This window comes from Oncorhynchus kisutch, linkage group LG3 (genome assembly GCF_002021735.2).
Source record: "Oncorhynchus kisutch isolate 150728-3 linkage group LG3, Okis_V2, whole genome shotgun sequence".
NCBI lineage: Eukaryota > Metazoa > Chordata > Actinopteri > Salmoniformes > Salmonidae > Oncorhynchus > Oncorhynchus kisutch.
Genome location: NC_034176.2, coordinates 13,089,207 through 13,111,267, shown reverse-complemented (window position 1 = coordinate 13,111,267; position 22,061 = coordinate 13,089,207). Strand labels below are relative to the sequence as shown.

Sequence of the window (22,061 nt, the reverse complement as noted above, 5' to 3'; positions counted from 1 at the left end):
TTATATCCTTCCTGTTTGGCCCTGTCCGGGGGTGTCCTCGGATGGGGCCACAGTGTCTCCTGACCCCTCCTGTCTCAGCCTCCAGTATTTATGCTGCAGTAGTTTATGTGTCGGGGGGCTGGGGTCAGTTTGTTATATCTGGAGTACTTCTCCTGTCCTATTCGGTGTCCTGTGTGAATCTAAGTGTGCGTTCTCTAATTCTCTCCTTCTCTCTTTCTTTCTCTCTCTCGGAGGACCTGAGCCCTAGGACCATGCCCCAGGACTACCTGACATGATGACTCCTTGCTGTCCCCAGTCCACCTGGCCATGCTGCTGCTCCAGTTTCAACTTCCACCTGACTGTGCTGCTGCTCCAGTTTCAACTGTTCTGCCTTATTATTATTCGACCATGCTGGTCATTTATGAACATTTGAACATCTTGGCCATGTTCTGTTATAATCTCCACCCGGCACAGCCAGAAGAGGACTGGCCACCCCACATAGCCTGGTTCCCCTCTAGGTTTCTTCCTAGGTATTGGCCTTTCTAGGGAGTTTTTCCTAGCCACCGTGCTTCTACACCTGCATTGCTTGCTGTTTGGGGTTTTAGGCTGGGTTTCTGTACAGCACTTTGAGATATCAGCTGATGTACGAAGGGCTATATAAATAAATTTGATTTGATTTGATTTGAACAGTACAGTCGTTTTACACTGGTCATGTCTACATGGGATACAGCTTTTGTCAAAAGTTGCATTTAGCATTTTCGCTAACCTTCAACTAATTATCCTAACCTGCTACGAAAAGTCGCTTTTGACCTAAACTGTAGCCTATCCCTTCTAGACAAAACCCTTTGTTTTTACTGCCACTGAGGGGCAGTAGAGTATAGTCTGCGGTACATTTATTTATTTGTATTTTTTAGTCTGCGGTATGACTGTGTACAGTCCCACGGCAATGACATCACTATTTATGAGTAGGCTAAAGCTAGCGGATTTGGCTTCAGAGAAGTTCATGTGAAACAGTCGAAAATGCCTTCGGTAAAAACTTTTGACTTTAGTTACGATGTTATTAATGAATATGATACATTTTCCGAAGGCGACTGTATATCTGGAATAATCACTTTGGAGTTAATAAAGGAAACCAAAGTGGAAAGCCTTTTCATCAAAGCCAAAGGGGACGCAAATGTCCTTTGGAGGAAACGTACGAAAGACCACACTAGGACTTACTCTGCTCACAATCGATATTTCAAACTTAAGACGTTTATGATTAATGAATCTCCTAAAGGTAAGTCTAGGGGAGATTTTGTGTTTTTAATCGTTTACTATAACCTACCATACCCATCCCAATATGACCCCACCCCGTGTATCCTGCCGGCGCACAGGCGTGATGTCAGTTATACATTTTTTGAATAAAAAACAAACTGGCACACAACCATATACAAGTATTTATATGTAGAGGTGCTGACTAACGGCGAATAAACTAAGCTATAAAATAAATTTAAATAAAGGGAGTCGTACACTCTATATATAAACTCCCAGTAATATATTGGGTAAATCACTAACGTTTCTGCACCACTTTGCCTTCTTTAATACCCAATCAATTACTTGGAGTTTATATATTGAGTGTGACTCTTTTTATTTTTACAAACCCAGTGTATTTTAATGGTCATACAATTCAACTAGTTGAAGCTAGAAACGTCATTCAAACTTTAAAACGTGCAGACCGGTCTTGAATAGGTTGCGTAAAAACGGCTAGCTGGAGCCATCTGAGCAGTTGGCTGTAGATGCCCCCACCTGCTAGTGACAATGCTGACTACTTTGGTCTGACCCCACTACAGGCGGTCCAGCAAGAACCAGGCAGATGTGTCCATATACAGAGTTTTGTTCTCTAGTTCACCACCACGCATTAGCAGACATATACCTAATCTATGTGGTTCTATAAGGATAGGAAAATAAACTCAGCAAAAAATAAACATCCCTTTTTCAGGACCCTGTCTTTCAAAGATAATTTGTAAACATATATACCAAATAACTTCACATATCTTCATTGTAAAGGGTTTAAATACTGTTTCCCATGCTTGTTCAATGATCAATAAACATTTATTGAACATGCACCTGTGGAATGGTCGTTAAGACACTAACAGCTTTCAGACTATAGGCAATTAAGGTCACAGTTATGAAAACTTAGGAAACTAAAGAGGCCTTTCTACTGACTCTGACAAACACCAAAAGTAAGATGCCCAGGGTCCCTGCTTATCTGCGTGAATGTGCCTTAGGCATGCTGCAAGGAGGCATGAGGACTGCAGATGTGGCCAGAGCAATAAATTGCAATGTCCATACTGTGAGACACCTTAGGCAGCGCTACAGGGAGACAGGACGGACAGCTGATTGTCTAGAATGTCATTGTATGTTGTAGCATTAAGATATCCCTTCGCTGGAACTAAGGGGCCTAGCCTGACCCAGAAAAACATCCCCAGACCATTATTTCTCCTCCACCAAACTTTACAGTTGGCACTTTGTATTCGGGCAGGTAGCATTCTCCTGGCATCCGCCAAAACCAGATTAGTCCATTGGACAGCCAGGTAGTGAAGTGTGATTCATCACTCCAGAGAACGTGTTTCCACTGCTACAGAATTCAATGGTGGTGAGCTTTACACCAGGGAGATGTCCACATACTTTTGTATATACAGTTGAAGTAGGAAGTTTACATACACTTAGGTTGGAGTCATTAAAGATAGTTTTTAAACCACTCCACAAATTTCTTGTTAACAAACTATAGTTTTGGCAAGTCGGTTAGGACATCTACTTTGTGCATGACACAAGTAATTTTTCCAACAATTGTTTACAGAAAGATTATTTCACTTATAACTCACTGTATCACAATTCTAGTGGGTCAGAAATGTACATACACTATGTTGACTGCCTTTAAACAGCTTGGAAAATTCCAGAAAAGGATGTCATGGCTTTAGAAGGTTCTGATAGGCTAATTGACATAATTGAGTCAATTGGAGGTGTACCTGTGGATGTATTTGAAGGCCTACCTTCAAACTCAGTGCCTCTGCTTGACATCATGGGAAAATCTATAGAAATCAGCCAAGACCTCAGAAAAAGAATTGTAGACCTCCACAAGTCATGTTCATCCTTGGGAGCAGATTCCAAACGCCTGAAGGTACCACATTCATCTGTACAAACAATAGTATGCAAGGATAAACACCACAGGACCACGCAGCCGTCATACCACTTAGGAAGGAGATGTGTTCTGTCTCCTAGAGATGAACGTACTTTGGTGCGAAAAGTGCAAATCAATCCCAGAAACAAAAGCAAAGGACCTTGTGAAGATGCTGGAGGAAACGAGTACAAAAGTATCTATATCCACAGTAAAACGAGTCCTATATTGACATAACCTGAAAGGCCGTTCAGCAAGTAGGAAGCCACTGCTCCAAAACTGCCATAAAAAAGCCAGACTACGGTTTGCAACTGCACATGGGGACAAAGATTGTACTTTTTGGAGAAATGTCCTCTGGTCTGATGAAACAAAATAGAACTGTATGGCCATAATGACCATCGTTATGTTTGCAGGAAAAGGGGGAGGCTTGCAAGCCGAAGAACACCATCCCAACCGTGAAGCACGGGGGTGGCAGCATCATGTTGTGGGGGTGCTTTGCTGCAGGAGGGACTGGTGCACTTCACAAAATAGATGGCTTCATGAGCAAGGAAAATTATGTGTATATATTGAATCAACGTCTCAAGACATCAGTCAGTTAAAGCTTGGTCGCGAATGGGTCTTCCAAATGGACAATGACCCTAAGCATGCTTTCAAAGTTGTGGCAAAATGGCTTAAGGACAACAAAGTTAAGGTATTGGAGTGGCCATCACAAAATCCTGATCTTAATTCTATATAACATTTTGTGGGTAGAACTGAAAAAGTGTGTGCCAGCAAGGAGGCCTACAAACCTGACTCAGTTACACCAGCTCTGTCAGAAGGAATAGGCCAGAATTCACCCAACTTGTTGTGGGAAGCTTGTGGAATGCTACCCGAAATATTTGACCCAATTTAAACAATTTAAAGGGAATGCTACCAAATACTAATTGAGTGTATGTAAACTTCTGACCCATTGGGAATGTGATGAAAGAAATAAAAGCTGAAATAAATTATTCTCTCTACTATTATTCTGACAGTTCACAATCTTAAAATAAAGTGGTGATCCTAACTGACCTAAAATAGGGAATTTTTACTCTGATTAAATGTAAGGAATTGTGAATAAATTTAAACTCAGTTTTTTGGCTAAGGTGTATGTAAACTTCCGACTTCATTTGTATGGTGTATAAACCACCCCAAAATGTGGCGCTAGTGAGCAAGCCGTGGAGTAGGTCACATTTTTTCAGAGCTCCTGCTGAAATTGCATTTATTCAACAAGTGGGAGCAGTGGCTTCTCCCTTCGGCTCGGCGAAAAAATGGACACAGAGGATTTGAAGGCAGAGATGCTTGTGGCCCTCAGAGCGGGCATTTCATTTACACTCTAGTCAGAGCTCAAAGAGGTGCCCAGTGAGGACTTCAATTTTATTAAGTCGGAGTTACAAGCAGTCAAGAATGAACTCGCAAAGCATACGGCAACAGTTTGCACTGAACTGGATACAGTAAAGAAAACCGTCTCTGACATAGAACAAAGCTTGTCAACATGTTCGGAGGACATGACTACGCTGCAACCCACGGTTAAGAAGCTGGAAACTGATATGGCTAGCCTTAAGGAACAATGCATGAATTTATAAAGTCATATGTGAAGATCCAATATCAGGATCATGGGGGTGGCTGAGGACCCGGGCTCAAGTTCTACTTCATCAGTCTCAAGCAAATGGCAAATGGCTGTCTGTTCACATATTTGGCGATTAGGGTAATGGACGAATCTGTCTAGCACTGCAGACTCGGTCACTCTTTTTTAGATATATCGTTGCCAGTGGCATCAGTTGAGGTTATTATTAGGTAACGTTAGTGAACGTTGCTGGTACCATCGGTTGATTTTGTTAGGTTTAGTGTTCCCCACTATAAACACTCCATGTGTGGATATCTTTGCGTGAGGATTAGAGGTTACCTTGTTCTATTACGTGACCAGGGTGGGTTTTCTTTTTCATACCAGATGTCAGAGTATTGTTTTCAACTTTCGTTTTTTCATTTGCTCATTTTGGAGAGAAAAAAATCAATGGGTCAGTTCTTATTGTCATCTGGCATTTATCCTTTTCCCACCTGACTTTACATGGCTAGGCCTAATGTCATTAGAGGGACAGCTGGTTGCTCGGTCACTTTTGCTGGAATGTTAATCTTTTAGATCACCCAGTGAAACATAAAAGGGTTCTTGGGCCTTTAAATCAACTTAAAGTAGATATCGCCTTTCTTCAGGAGACACATCTCCACACTTTTGACCACTCTCGTTTAAAAGGATGGTGGATCAGTCAGTCATATCATTCCAATTTTCATTCTAAAACTGGAGGAAATGCCATTTTAATTAGTCAGAACATATCGTTCGCAATGTCAAGTGTAGAGGCAGACTTAGCAGGCCATTTCATTATTGTAGTAGGAAGACTGTATAGTACACCTGTTATCTTAGCTAACATTTATGCAATAAATTGGGATAACAGTTAATTCTCCACAAATGTATTTTCTCAATTACCAAATATGGATACACAACACCACCTAATAGTACACAATTCATATCACCACCTACTGTCACCCAATCTGGATCGTAGCTCTCCTAGGGTATCATCTCCATCAAAGACAGTACTCGCAATTCAGCTATTTCCTAAGACATATGGCATATCCGATGCGTGGCGTTTCCGCAATCCCACAGCTAGGGAGTATTATTACTTCTCGCCAGTTCATAAGGCCTTCTCACATATACACTATCCTTTCCTAGACAATAGATTTCTGCCACTTATCACAGAGTGTGATTACCAAGCTATAGTCATTTCAGATACTTCTTCCCTTACTATGAAACTACTTATACCAAATACAAAGCACAATGATCTCCCTTGAGGCTTAACTCACTGCTATCAATTGAAACCTTTGTTGCTTTTATGTCATCTCAAATTGAGCTGTTTCTTGAGCTTTATCAACCCACTGGAATGTCTCCTACAACAGTATGGGAATCAATGAAGGCTTATCTAAGGGGCCAAATTGTTTCATACATTGCAAGATTAAGGAAGTGCAATATTCAACACCTTGGGGACCTTACAAATAAAATCTTGGATTTGGAATTGGCTATTTCACACACTTCATCCGCAGGCCTACTAAAACAAAGTTTGATACTTCAGACAGAATTTGATCTTCAACTTGACAAGCTGAAAATCTTATTAGTAAATCTTGATACAAAATTATGAATAGCTGCGTCAGAGAAGCGCAAATCAAACCATACCTGAGATAAATTACAAGTTGGATAACAAATGTATTGATCATTTAGAGATCAATTCATTCTTTCATAACTTTTACTCACAATTATACACTTCGGAATCCGCTGGTAATGCTACCTTATTCGACACCTTCTTTGAGAACTTAGATATTTCTACAGTTGAACCTGAGATAGCTGCTAAATTGGAAGAACAGTTCTCTATAGAAGAGATTGTGTTGGCAATTAAATCTATGCAGTGTGGTAAAATATATATACATCTGATCAACTTTTTCCTCTCTTGCTTTCCATATTTAAGGAATCATTCCCCTCAAACTCTTTACCCTCAACAATGATACAGGCATGTATTTCACTTATTCTGAAAAAGGAATAAAAAACTTGGGGTTCATATAGTGTCAATGATTAGGTGAATGGATAAGGCGGAGTCAGGCGCAGGACACAGGTATGAGTAATAATCAGAGAATTTACTCAAAAATAAGCAATGTTCCAACAAGGAAAAAACACAAATATCCAGAGCACAAAATAATGAAGAAGGACCAACTTCGGCGGGAAGTCGCGACAGTACATCCTCCCCCTTGCCGCGCGCCGACACCGGCCTCGGGGACGACCCGGAGGACAAGTCGCAGGTCGATCCGGATGGAGACGGTGAAATTCCTGCAGTAAGGACAGATCCAGGATGTCCTCCACCGGCACCCAGCATCTCTCCTCCGGACCGTACCCCTCCCACTCCACGAGGTACTGAAGGCCTCTCGCCCGACGCCTTGAGTCCATGATGGCTCGCACAGTATACGCCGGGGCCCCCTCGATGTCCAGAGGGGGAGGAGAAACCTCCCGCACCTCAGACTGCTGGAGCGGACCAGCCACCACCGGCCTGAGGAGAGACACATGGAACGAGGTGTTAATACAGTAATCAGGGGGAGTTGTAACCTATAACAAACCGTGTTCAGTCTCCTCAGGACTTTACATGGCCCCACAAACCATGGACCCAGCTTCCAGCAGGTCAGGCGAAGGAGTAGGTTTTGGGTCGAGAGCCAGACCCGGTCCCTCACTGCGGTGGCGGTCCGCTCTCACCTTCTGCCGCCTGATGGCCTGTTGTAGACGCACATGGGCAGCATCCCATGTCTCCTCCAAGTGCCGAAACTATTCATCCACCGCAAGAGCCTCGATTTGGCTCTGATGCCACGGTGCCAGCATGGGCTGATAGGTTAGTGGAAGAGTGGCGGAGGGAGTTTTGGGCCATCTCCGCCCAGGGTATGAAAACCGCCCACTCCCGTCTGGTCCTGGAAATAGGACCACAGAAACCAACCCACATCCTGGTTGACTCTCTCCACCTGCCCATTACTCTCGGGTGAAAACCTGAGGTGAGGCTGACCGAGACCCCCAGGCGTTCCATAAACGCCCTCCAGACTTTAGACGTGAATTGGGGACCCCAATCAGAAACTATATCCTCAGGCACCCCTAGTGCCGGAATACGTGCGTGAACAGGGCCTCCGCAGTCTGTAGAGCCGTAGGGAGACCGGGCAAAGGAAGGAGACGGCAGGACTTAGAAAACTGATCCACAGCGACCAGGATCGTGGTGTTACCCCGTGACGGGGGAAGATCTGTCACGAAATCCACCGATAGGTGTGACCACTGTCGTTGTCAAATCAATCAAATGTTATTTGTCACATACACATGGTTAGCAGATGTTAATGCGAGTGTAGCGAAATGCTTGTGCATCTAGTTCCGACAATGCAGTAATAACCAACGAGTAATCTAACCTAACAATTCCAAAACTACTACCTTATACACACAAGTGTAAAGGGATAAAGAATATGTACATAAAGATATATGAATGAGTGATGGTACAGAACGGCATAGGCAAGATGCAGTAGATGGTATTGAGTACAGTATATACATATGAGATGAGTAATGTAGGGTATGTAAACAAAGTGGCATAGTTTAAAGTGGCTAGTGGGACATGTATTACATAAAGATGCAGTAGATGATATAGAGTACAGTATATACATATACATATGAGATGAGTAATAGGGTATGTAAACATTATATTAAGTAGCATTGTTTAAAGTGGCTAGTGATATATTTTTTCATCAATTTCCATTATTAAAGTGGCTGGAGTTTTGTTGGCAGCAGCCACTCAATGTTAGTTGGGGCTGTTTAACAGTCTGATGGCCTTGAGATAGAAGCTGTTTTTCAGTCTCTCGGTCCCTGCTTTGATGCACCTGTACTGACCTCGCCTTCTGGATGATAGCGGGGTGAACAGGCAGTGGCTCGGGTGGTTGTTGTCCTTGATGATCTTTATGGCCTTCCTGTGACATCGGGTGGTGTAGGTGTCCTGGAGGGCAGGTAGTATGCTCCCGGTGATGCTTTGTGCAGACCTCACTACCCTCTGGAGAGCCTTACGGTTGTGGGCGGAGCAGTTGCCGTACCAGGCGGTGATACAGCCCGACAGGATGCTCTCGATTGTGCATCTGTAGAAGTTTGTGAGTGCTTTTGGTGACAAGCCAAATTTCTCCAGCCTCCTGAGTTTGAAGAGGCGCTGCTGCGACTTCTTCACGACGCTGTCTGTGTGGGTGGACCAATTCAGTTTGTCCGTGATGTGTATGCCGAGGAATTTAACACTACCCTCTCCACTACTGTCCCGTCGATGTGGATAGGGGGGTGCTCCATCTGCTGTTTCCTGAAGTCCACAATCATTTCCTTTGTTTTGTTGACGTTGAGTGTGAGGTTATTTTCCTGACACCACACTCCGAGGGCCCTCACCTCCTCCCTGTAGGCCGTCTCGTCGTTGGCAATCAAGCCTACCACTGTAGTGTCGTCCGGAAACTTGATGATTGAGTTGGAGGCGTGCATGGCCACGCAGCCGTGGGTGAACAGGGAGTACAGGAGAGGGCTCAAAACATACCCTTGTGGGCCCCAGTGTTGAGGATCAGCGGGGTGGAGATGTTGTTACCTACCCTCACCATCTGGGGGCGGCCCGTCAGGAAGTCCAGTACCCAGTTGCACAGGGCGGGGTCGAGAACCAGGGTCTCGAGCTTGATGACGAGTTTGGAGGGTACTATGGTGTTGAATGCTGAGCTGTAGTCGATGAACAGCATTCTCACATAGGTATTCCTCTTGTCCAGATGAGTTAGGGCAGTGTGCACTGTGGTTGCGATTGCGTCGTCTGTGGACCTATTTGGGCGGTAAGCAAATTGGAGTGGGTCTAGGGTGTCAGGTAGGGTGGAGGTGATATGGACCGTGACTAGTCTCTCAAAGCACTTCATGATGACGGAAGTTAGTGCTACGGGGCGGTAGTCGTTTAGCTCAGTTACCTTAGCTTTCTTTGGAACAGGGACAATGGTGGCCTTGAAGCATGTGGGAACAGCAGACTGGGGTAAGGCTATATTGAATTTGTCCGTAAACACACCAGCCAGCTGGTCTGCGCATGCTCTGAGGAAGTGGCTGGGAATGCCGTCTGGGCCTGCAGCCTTGCGAGGGTTAACACGTTTAAATGTTTTACTCACGTCGGCTGCAGTGAAGGAGAGTCCGCAGGTTTTGGTTGCGTGCCGTGTCAGTGGCACTGTATTGTCCTCAAAGAGGGCAAAAAAGTTATTTAGTCTATCTGGGAGCAAGACATCCTGGTCCGCGACAGGGCTGGTTTTCTTTTTGTAATCTGTGATTGGCTGTAGACCCTGCCACATACCTCTTGTGTCTGAGCCGTTGAATTGCGACTCTACTTTGTCTCTATACTGACGCTTAGCTTGTTTGATTGCCTTGCGGAGGGAATAGCTACACTGTTTGTATTCGGTCATGTTTCCGTTCACCTTGCCCTGGTTAAAAGCAGAAGTACGCGCTTTCAGTTTCACGCGAATGCTGCCATCAAACCTTGGTTTCTGGTTTGGGAATGTTTTAATCGTTGCTATGGGTACGACATTGTCAATGCACTTTCTAATGAACTCGCTCACCGAATCAGCGTATTCGTCAATGATGTTGTTGGATGCCATGCGGAACATATCCCAATCCACGTGATCGAAGCAGTCTTGAAGCGTGGAATCAGATTGGTCGGACGAGCGTGGAACAGACCTGAGCGTGGGAGCTTCTTGTTTTAGTTTCTGTCTGTAGGCTGGAAGCAACAAAATGGAGTCGTGGTCAGCTTTTCCGAAAGGAGGGCGGGGGAGGGCCTTATGCGTTGCGGAAGTGAGAATAGCAATGATCCAGGGTTTTACCAGCCCTGGTTGCACAATCGATATGCTGATACAATTTAGGGAGTCTTGTTTTCAGATTAGCCTTGTTAAAATCCCCAGCTACAATGAGTGCTGCCTCAGGATATGTGGTTTCCAGTTTGCATATAGTCAAATAAAGTTTGTTCAGGGCCATCGATGTGTCTGCTTATAATCGATGAGAATTCCCTTGGTAGATAATGCGGTCGACATTTGATTGTGAGGAATTCTAAGTCAGGTGAACAGAAGGACTTGAGTTCCTGTATGTTGTTTTGATCACACCACGTCTCGTTAATCATAAGGCATACCCCCCCGCCCCTCTTCTTACCAGAAAGATGGTTGTTTCTGTCGGCGCGATGCCTGAAGAAACCAGCTGGCTGCACCGACTCCGTTAGTGTCTCTCGAGTGAGCCATGTTTCCAAAGAACGTTTCAGATGTCTCTCTGGAATGCTACCCTTGCTCGGATTTCATCCACCTTGTTGTCAACAGACTGGACATTGGCGAGTAGTATGCTAGGGAGCGGTGCGCGATGTGCCCGTCTCCGGAGCCTGTCCAGAAGACCGCTTTGTTTGCCTCTTTTACGACGTCGTTGTTTTGGGTCATCGGCTGGGATCCAATCCATTGTTCTGTGTGGAAGGCAGAACACACTATCCACTTCGGGAAAGTCATATTCCTGGTCGTAATGATGGTGAGTTGACGTTGCTCTTGACGCTGCCCGAATGTACTCCAGATTGCGGTGGTCAGTCCAAATGAGGAAAGGGTGTCTAGCCCCCTCAAGCCAATGTCTCCACGCCTTCAGAGCCCTGACAATAGCCAACAGCTCCCGGTCCCACACATCATAGTTTCGCTCCGCCGGGCTGAGCTTCTTCGAAAAGAAAGCACAGGGGTGGAGCTTTAGTGGCGTACCCGAGCGCTGAGACACCACAGCCCCTATCCCAGCCTCAGACGCGTCCACCTCCACTATGAACGCTAAGGAGGGATCAGGATGAGCCAGCACGGGAGCCAAGGTAAACAGAGCCTTCAGGTGAAAGCCCTGTCCGCCCCAGCTGACCACTGCAGTCGCATCGGTCCCCCCTTCAGCAAGGACGTAATGGGAGCCGCTACCTTACTAAAACCCCGGATAAACCTCCGGTAGATAGTTGGCAAACCCTGAGAACGGCTGCACCTCCTTTACCGTGGTTGGAGTCGGCCAATTACGCACGGCTGAAATGTGGTCATTTTCCATCTCCACCCCTGACACGGAAAGGCGGTACCCTAGGAAGGAGACGGACTGTTGGAAGAACAGACATGTACAGGTCATGCTCCAACAGTCAACCAAGCACCCTGCGTACAAGGGACACATGCTCCGCGCGTGTATATTAGAATGTCATCTATATACAACACTACACCCTGCCCGTGCAGGTCCCTGAAAATCTCATCTATAAAGGATTGGAAGACTGATGGAGCATTCATTAACCTGTACGGCATGACGAGGTACTCAGTGACCAGAAGTGGTGCTAAATGCCGTCTTCCACTCATCCCCCGCCCGGATACGCACCAGGTTGTAAGCGCTCCTGAGGTCCAATTTTGTGAAGAAACGCGCCCCGTGCAATGACTCTGTCACACTGGCTATGAGAGGTTGACCGAGACCCCCAGCGGAAAACCGTATTTTACCGTGATCTGATTTAAACCTTGATAGTCAATACACGGGCGTAAACCTCCATCCTTCTTCTTCACAAAAAATAAACTTGAGGAGACAGGTGAAGTGGAAGGCCGAATGTATCCCTGTCCCAGAGATTCGGTGACATATGTTTCCATAGTCGCCGTCTCCTCCTGTGACAGAGGATACACGTGACTCCTGGGAGGTGCAGCGTCTACCAGGAGATTTATCGCACAATCCCCCCGTCGATGGGGTGGTAATTGAGTCGCTTTCTTTTTACAGAAGGGGAGTGCCAAATCGGCATATTCGGAGGGAATGTGCATGGTGGAGACCTGGTTTGGACTCTCCACCGTAGTTGCACCTAAGGAAACACCTACACACCTCCCTGAGCACTGACGGGACCGTCCCTTGAGAGCCCTCTGTTGCCACGAAATAGTGGGGTCATGAGAGGCCAACCAGGGAAGGCCCAACACAACAGGAAACGCAGGAGAGTTGATCAGGAAGAGACTAATTCTCTCATCATGACCCTCCTGCGTTATCATACAGAGAGGAGCTGTGACCTCCCTAATTAGACCCGACCCCAAAGGACGACTATCTAAGGCATGTACAGGGAAGGGAACATCAACAGGAACAAAAGGGATCCCTAATCTAAGTGCAAAGGACGGTCAATAAAGTTCCCAGCTGCGCCTGAATCTACTAGCGCATTATGCTGGGAACGTGGGGAAAACTTCTATATACAACCACAGGTGTGCAACAGGGAGCTCTAGGTGAGTTGTGTGCCTACTCACCTGGGATGATCCACCAGTGCTCCGCCTGCTACCTCGACCAGTTTTACGGATAGCCAGGGGCACACTCCAACACTCAGACATAATTTACAAACTAAGCATTTGTATTTAGTGAGTCTGCCAGATCAGAGGCAGTAGGGATGACCAGGGATGTTCTCTTGATAAGTGTGTGAATTGGCCCATTTTCTGTCCTGCTAAGCATTCAAAATGTAACAAGTACTTTTGGGTGTCGGGGAAAATGTATGGAGGAAAAAGTACATTTATAAGTACAAGTTTTATTTAACTTTTATTTAACCAGGTAAGACCCATTGATGTTAACCTATTTTCCGAGGGCAACCTGGGAAATAGCCTCGTGTACATTACATAGTACAGAAAAATACCAAATACACACAAAATACAATCAGAATATGAAAAACAGGCAAGGACACTAACCCCCCTAACTTTAATATCATTTGAAGCATGTTCCAGGATGAAGGGGCATTATGTGAAACATATTGTTTCCCCATCTCAGTTTTAGCCTTAGGAACAGACAAGGACAGCAGCGACTGAACGAAGACTGTATTGAGTGACTGATCTGGTCAGTAAGGAACAGAGATACAAAGGGAGTTGTCCTATCAATGCTTTGTGCACATTAAAGCGTACCAGTGCTTTAGTCTCCTGGTGGAGAGAGGTCCATTGCATAGCAATGCCAATCACAGTGATGGGTGAGTGATCTAGCATTGGTAATGAATCTTAAAGCACCATGAAACGCTGTGTCCAGAGTTTAAGGTACTTGCTGAGGCCTGCATATAGACAATATCAGCATAATCCAGCACAGATCTCTTTTTTTTTCCTTTCTGACTAACATTGAAAAGCAAAATTTGTTCCTAAAATACAAACCCAATGTCAACTTCAGTTTCTTGGTCAAGTTATCAATGTGCTGTTTAAAATGCAGCTTTTAATCTAACTACATCCCAAGATACTTATAGGAGGTGACCCTATCAATTTGCTGGCCTTTTATAGTTAAAATCTGCATGTGACTCCATCTGTTTACTGTCAGGGAAGAGAAAATCATACATTTTGTTTTCCTTGCATGAAGCACAAGTTTCAATTTGAAAAGCTGCCTTTGAATAACATTAAAAGCCAACTGTAAATCCTGAAAAGCCTTCTCAATATTAGATGCGCTAGAATAAACAATTGTGTCATTAGCATACAGATGGAGATTTGCAGAGTCAACGGTCTTCCCTATATAATTTATAAACTGTGTAAAAAGGATCAGACCTAAAATGTAACCCTGGGGAACTCTTTTTTTAAGGCTTCGAAACTCAAATGTCATACTCTCATACCCTGTGCTACACCGTGTTCTGTCAGAAAGGTCGTTTTGGAACCAATCACTTAAACCAACCTTTTTTAGTCGGTACAACAGCAGGGCATGGTCAACGGTGTCGAATGCCTTCTATAAGTCAATAAAAAGTGAGCATCTAGAATATCAACTACAACCTTACATACTGCAGTAATTGTACTTTGTTTGGCTCTCAAACCTGATTGAAATTGAGAATAAACTGAGGTATGAGATCTTCCGTTTCTTGGCAATTTCTCGCATGAAATAGCCTTCATTTCTCAGACCAAGAATAGACTGACGAGTTTCAGAAGAAAGTACTTTGTTTCTGGCCATATTAAGCCTGTAATCGGACCCACAAATGCTGATGCTCCAGATACCCAACCCTTCTAAAGAAGGACAGTTTTATTGCTTCTTTAAATCAGTACCACAGTTTTCAGCTGTGCTAACATAATTGCAAAAGGGTTTTCTAATGATCAATTAGCCTTTTAAAATGATAAACTTGGATTAGCTAAAACAACGTGCCATTGGAACACAGGAGTGATGGTCGCTGATAAATGGCCTCTGTACGCCTACGTAGATATTCCATTAATAATCAGCTGTTTCCAGCTACAATAGTTGTTTACAACATTAACAATGTCTACACTGTATTTCTGATCATTTTGATGTTATTTTAATTGATAAAAATGTGCTTTTCTTTCAAAAACAAAGACATTTCTAAGTGACCCCAAACTTTTGAATGGTAGTGTATATTGGTCATATTGGTCATGTCTCCAGAGTGGCGCAGTGGTCTAAGGCCCTGCATGTCAGTGCAAGAGACTGATCCCTGGTTCAAATCCAGGTTGTATCCCATCTGACCTTGTTTGGGAGTCCCATAGGGCGGTGCACAATTGGCCCAGCGTTGTCCCGGTTAGTAAATCTTATAAAAAATGTATTATTATTATTATTAACCCTGCATTATAATTACAGAAAAGCCCCTTAGATATTCTCACAGATCAGTTTTTCCCTAATGAAAAATGCCCCTTAGATATTAATTTAGAATCGTACGATCCTCTAAATTTAATTATTGGTGGAGAGTCATGTCATTGAAAAAAATATTTTTAGATATACCCTTGGCCTACCATGGGTGACATGAGTCTCACTAGTGTTGAGTAATGTGCTGTTAAAAGTGTTGTAGGTCTTATTTATTTATTTCTATTTAATCTTTATTTTACTGCATAAAGGTCTACTTACTCTACTGGCGCCTTGACCCAGTTTATGCCCTCATTTGCCATGCAAACCATAATAAATTACTATGGGAATAAATGGAAGAGGCAAGTGGAAGGGGGGAAAAGTAAGGAATTTCTTTGTCGGCCCTGGAGGCCTTTTGAAAACATGTTTTCACAAGGGCTATTAGCAGGACAATAGACACGATGTGGTCCCAAAAACACCTCTCTGACATAGGGTCCAGCATATCTCTTGATGATGCTCGGGCTGCTCTCTATAAATAACATTTCATTATTTATTTATTTTTCCATATGTTCTCATCTGTAGCCTACAGTGATGCCTCTTGCACATCTCAGAGCAAGAGGCATCACTACAGTCCCTGGTTCGAATCCAGGCTGTATCACATCCGGCCGTGATTGGGAGCCCCATATGGCGGCACACAATTGACCCAGCGTCATCTGGGTTTTGCAATTTTGTAACGTTGCAATTTTGTAACGTTGCAATTTTGTAACGTTGCAATTTTGTAACGTGTTTTGTTTGGTAAATTGTTTTGTAAATATTCATTCACATTTGTGGTGCCACTAAATAAACAATGAATTATTTAAATCAATATTGTCAATATTTGTATTATTATTATTCAAATATGTTTTTATAATGGAGGGATGGTGAACAGGGAGTTTAAAAAATGAACCCCAAAAGGTTCTTTGAGGAACCATTATAAGGGATGCTTTGAAGAACCTTTTTCATGGGTTCTTCGAAGAACTTATAGGGGTTCCCCCACAGTTTCAATTTGAAGAACCCCTAAAGGATACTCCAGGAACCTTTTATTTTTAGAGTGTTGGAGTAAATGTCAGTTGGCTTTTCATAGCCGAGCATTCAGAGGTCAAGACAGCAAGTGCGTGAGAGAGAGAGAAAATATCGAAACACACAGTCACGCGTGTTAATGAGTTCCGAGAGCCGAACTGTTATCCAACGATTAGCCGGCTACTGTCTGAACCCCCACCCCCAACAAGCAATATGCTACCCACATGTGGTCAAATATTTCAGCACTGTTTTTGCACTGCTCTGAGACAAGCAAGACTACTTAATAAACATATACATTTTTAAAATGTTATTTTTTATTAACCCTGCGTTATAATTGTATAAAAGCCCCTTAGATATTAATTTAGAATGACATCTACTACTGTGCAAGGAAATGTTATGGCCCTGCCAGTTTTTTTATTTAGAGATCTGCAAGTATTTTCACTTTCTTCACCAGTTTTCTTACCATTTTGTATAATTGTGTTATTAGCCTACCAGTTGGTGTAACTGTAATGTTAATTCTCTTGAGAAGAGTTTGGCTCTTCACTATTACAATATTAAAAACGTTCAAATGCATTCATGAATTAAATCGCTTTAGCCGACATGTTGCGGTTCATCTGATGAAGGATTGACCCCACATCTCCATGTCGCCTGGCTTGCGCCCGACCGGCTCATCCCCCCTTTCCCTGTTAGGCATGGCCGCATGGCGCACCCCATTTCCCCGTTACACATGTCCGCATGGCACACCCCCAATATCAAGGTGCACATGGGCGTATTTATATAATGAAATTGAATTCGGAGGGCAGAAATGATTAAATATTAAAATATTCGAGTTTTAAGAATTGTGTTCAATTATTTGTGACATTGTGGCATTTAAAGCCTATTGAAGTTAGAAGCAATAGGATTTGAAGCAATAGCCTACCCACGTGTGGTCAACTATTTCAGCACCGTTTCGCGCTGCTCTGAGACAAGCATGGGGACTGGTCTTGATAAATCAATGAGATTTTTATTTGCACTGAATCTCCCTGTTTGGGTATTGGTTAGACTGCAATTAGGTTGTGGACATGTTAGGATTATTTGCTCTTAGTACTAACGGAAGCCCCGAGGGTTTCATTTTTCTTGGAATAGAAACACCATAATAATGATCAAATTAATGAAGCTACATTTCTTTAAATCAATTCTCTAATACAGCCAATATTGAAGACTGTCAAATGCTTCTCAAAGATACCCTCTGGTGGTCAAACTAGCATTGATGGCAACAATGGCTGACAATTACATAACGTGCCATAGAATTCTGCGGCAGCCCACAAGGTGTGCTGCAGTATGACAAAACTTTTACAGGACTACTGTAGTAGAAAACATGGAATGAAAATAGGAGAATGCCTCTTCGATGTTTGCAATAAGCGCAATTCTATCCCAGTTGCATGCATAAAGTTAATGCAGGAATGCCTGCTCACAGAACTGCTTCAAATGTAGTTTGATTATGAACTGAGGGGGCACTTCGGGGATTTTAGTGTCTCTAATGCAAGCAACTTGTAACGGCGTTCTTCGTTTGTCGAAAGAGAGTCGGACCGAAATGCAGCGTGGTGGTTAATCATGATCTTTAATAAAGAAAACGGCGATACATGAAATAAATAAATAAATACGAAAACAACAAACGGAACGTGAAACCTATTACAGCCTATCTGGTGAACACTACACAGAGACAGGAACAATCACCCACGAAAGACAAAGCGAACTCAGGCTACCTAAATACGGTTCCCAATCAGAGGCAACGAGAAGCACCTGACTGATCAAGAACCGCCTCAGGCAGCCAAGCCCAACTAGACACACCCCTAAACCTAGCAATCCCAAATCCTAAAAAACCCCAATACGAAACACAACACGTAAACCCATGTCACACCCTGGCCTGACCAAAATATATAACGAAAACACAAAACACTAAGACCAAGGCGTGACCGAACCCACCCCAAGGTGCGGACTCCCGGACGCGCCTCAAAACCATAGGGAGGGTCCGGGTGGGCGTCTGTCATTGGTGGCGGCTCCGGCTCGGGACGTGGACCCCACTTCATTAATGTCCTAGTTCCTCCCCTTCGCGTCCTGGGATAATCCACCCTCGCCGCCGACCATGGCCTAATAGTCCTCACCCAGAACCCCACAGAACTAAGGAGCAGCTCGTGACTGAGGGGCATCTCGGGACTGAGGGGCAGCTCGGGACTGAGGGGCAGCTCGGGACTGAGGGGCAGCTCGGGACTGAGGGACAGCTCGGGACTGAGGCAGCTCGGGACTGAGGGGCAGCTCGGGACTGAGGGGCAGCTCGGGACTGAGGGGCAGCCCGGAACTGAGGGGCAGCCCGGAACTGAGAGGCAGCCCAGAACTGAGGGGAAGCCCAGTACTGAGAGGAAGCCCAGTACTGAGAGGAAGCCCAGTACTGAGAGGAAGCCCAGTACTGAGATGAAGCTCAGGTAGGTAGTAGGCTCCGGTAGATCCTGGCTGGCTGGCGGATCTGGAAGATTCAGGTTGACTAGCAGATCTGGAAGATTCTGGTTGACTGGCGGATCTAGCTGCTCTATGCAGACTGACAGCTCTGACTGCTCCATGCAGGCTGACAGCTCCTTGCAGACTGGCAGCTCTTTGCAGACTGACAGCTCTGACTGCTCCATGCAGGCTGACTGCTCCATGCAGGCTGACAGCTCCTTGCAGACTGACAGCTCCTTGCAGACTGGCAGCTCCTTGCAGACTGACAGCTCTGACTGCTCCATGCAGGCTGACAGCTCCTTGCAGACTGGCAGCTCCTTGCAGACTGGCAGCTCCTTGCAGACTGGCAGCTCCTTGCAGACTGACAGCTCCTTGCAGACTGACATCTCTGGCTGCTTCATGCAGACTGACAGCTCCTTGCAGACTGGCAGCTCCTTGCAGACTGACAGCTCCTTGCAGACTGACAGCTCCTTGCAGACTGACAGCTCCTTGCAGACTGGCAGCTCCTTGCAGACTGACAGCTCCATGCAGGCTGACAGCTCCTTGCTGACTGACAGCTCCTTACAGACTGGCAGCTCCTTGCAGACTGGCAGCTCCTTGCAGACTGACAGCTCCTTGCAGACTGACAGCTCTGGCTGCTTCATGCAGACTGGCAGCTCCTTGCAGACTGGCAGCTCCTTGCAGACTGGCAGCTCCTTGCAGACTGGCAGCTCCTTGCAGACTGGCAGCTCCTTGCAGACTGACAGCTCCTTGCAGACTGGCAGCTCTTTGCAGACTGACAGCTCTGACTGTGCTGAACAGGCGGGAGACTCCGACAGAGCAGGAGGGAAGGAAGGCTCTGGCTGTGCTGAACAGGCGGGAGACTCCGACAGAGCAGGAGAGGCGAGGCGCACTGTAGGCCTGATGCGTGGTGCGGGCACTGGTGATACTGAAGCGAGGACACGCACAGGAAGCCTGGTGCGGGGAGCTGCTACCGGAGGACTGGTGTGTGGAGGTGGCACAGGATGTGCAAGGCTAGGGATGTGCACAGGAGGCCTGGTGCGTGAGGCTGGCACCAACTTCACCAGCCGACTAACACGCACCTCAGGACGAGTATGGAGCGCTAACTCAGGTGCCATCAAATCCCCGACACGATCCGTCGGACGAATATGATATCTATAGCACCAAGCTTGCAACTCCCTCATAACTCTCCACTCCACTTTCCCCATTAACTCCTTCACAGTCTCTGCTTCGCTCACCTCTAACACCGGCTCTGGTTCTGGTCTCCTCCTTGGCTCCTCACGATAAACAAGGAGAGTTGGCTCAGGTCCATCTCCTGACTCAGCCACTCTCCCTCTGAGCCCCCCCCCCCCAAAAAAATTTTGGGGTGACTCTCGGGTTTCGCTCTGTGCCGCCGTGTCTGTTTCTCCAACTCCATTCGCCTATAGCCTTCTTCGCACTGCTCCAGCGAATCCCATGCGGGCTCCTGCACTCTCTCTGGGTCGGCCGCCCACCTGTCGATTTCTTCCCACGTCGTATACTCCATGCTACATTCCTCCTTTCGCTTTTCCTGCAGTCGCTGCCTGTAACCACGCCGCTCGGTCCGTGTGTGGTGGGTGATTCTGTAACGGCGTTCTTCGTTTGTCGAAAGAGAGTCGGACCGAAATGCAGCGTGGTGGTTAATCATGATCTTTAATAAAGAAAACGGCGATACATTAAATAAATAAATAAATACGAAAACAACAAACGGAACGTGAAACCTATTACAGCCTATCTGGTGAACACTACACAGAGACAGGAACAATCACCCACGAAAGACAAAGCGAACTCAGGCTACCTAAATACGGTTCCCAATCAGAGGCAACGAGAAGCACCTGACTGATCAAGAACCGCCTCAGGCAGCCAAGCCCAACTAGACACACCCCTAAACCTAGCAATCCCAAATCCTAAAAATCCCCAATACGAAACACAACACGTAAACCCATGTCACACCCTGGCCTGACCAAAATATATAACGAAAACACAAAACACTAAGACCAAGGCGTGACAGAACCCCCTCCCAAGGTGCGGACTCCCGGACGCGCCTCAAAACCATAGGGAGGGTCCGGGTGGGCGTCTGTCATTGGTGGCGGCTCCGGCTCGGGACGTGAACCCCACTTCAATAATGTCCTAGTTCCTCCCCTTCGCGTCCTGGGATAATCCACCCTCGCCGCCGACCATGGCCTAATAGTCCTCACCCAGAACCCCACAGAACTAAGGAGCAGCTCGTGACTGAGGGGCATCTCGGGACTGAGGGGCAGCTCGGGACTGAGGGGCAGCTCGGGACTGAGGGGCAGCTCGGGACTGAGGGACAGCTCGGGACTGAGGCAGCTCGGGACTGAGGGGCAGCTCGGGACTGAGGGGCAGAAAACACAAAACACTAAGACCAAGGCGTGACACAACTGCACAATGATCACTTAAATCATCAGGGAAAATACCAACAGCCAAGTATTTATGCGGATTGCTAGTTAGAATAACATCAATAAGTGTTATCTTATTAACATCAGAATAGATATCTTTTGGATTGAGTCTTGTGACTACATTTATAATTTGAGTAAAATTCAGTGTTTGCGCAGTCCTCTTAAAGCCTCAAAGATTGGAAATAACCAGTCCCAGTTTAAATCGCCCAGTATTGCACAGTCCTCATGGCATCGGAGTTTGGAGATAACCAGTCCCAGTTTAAATCGCCCAGTATTGCACAGTCCTCATGGCATCGGAGTTTGGAGATAACCAGTCCCAGTTTAAATCGCCCAGTATTGCACAGTCCTCATGGCATCGGAGTTTGGAGATAACCAGTCCCAGTTTAAATCACCCATAAGGACCATGTGATTTTTTTCCCCCAACCACACATCAGTTCGGCCGGAGAATGCAGGGATTCTACTTTTGCAGATGAGGAGGTCTATAATATCCTATTAAATCTAAGTTAACAGCTTTCGATAATTGCCGTTTCAATGTTAAAAAAATCTAACTGTTTTGCCGTAGATAAAGACCTTATTTCAGTAAACCATTGTGTCTTTAATATAGTATATAGTGAAGTAAAAGTAAAAGTTGTCAAATATAAATAATAAAGTAAAGTACAGATACCCCCAAAAACTACTTAAGTAGTACTTTAAATATTTTTACTTTAGTAATTTACACCACTGGTTACATTTACAATGAACAACACAGAAGCTTTTCGGCATGTTTTTTTATTTCTGTATAACAAAAAATGTACGATGAAGTTGACTCTTTTACAATGGGGGTGAA

At 45.3% G+C, this 22,061-nt stretch overlaps 1 protein-coding gene across 2 annotated transcripts in view; it reads left to right on the top strand.

The window, feature by feature from the left end:
* The first annotated feature begins 871 nt into the window (after window positions 1-871).
* LOC109875719 (arrestin domain-containing protein 3-like) overlaps window positions 872-22,061 on the top strand; it is a 35,127-nt gene continuing 13,937 nt past the window's right edge. Inside the window, exon 1 of one of the 2 annotated variants that reach the window (XM_031817642.1) lies at window positions 872-1,255. In XM_031817642.1, the coding sequence (XP_031673502.1) occupies window positions 1,000-1,255 (256 nt within the window). In that variant the 5' untranslated portion in view covers window positions 872-999. The remainder of the gene's footprint in view (window positions 1,256-22,061) is intronic. The other variant, XM_020468148.2, reaches the window with a different exon arrangement.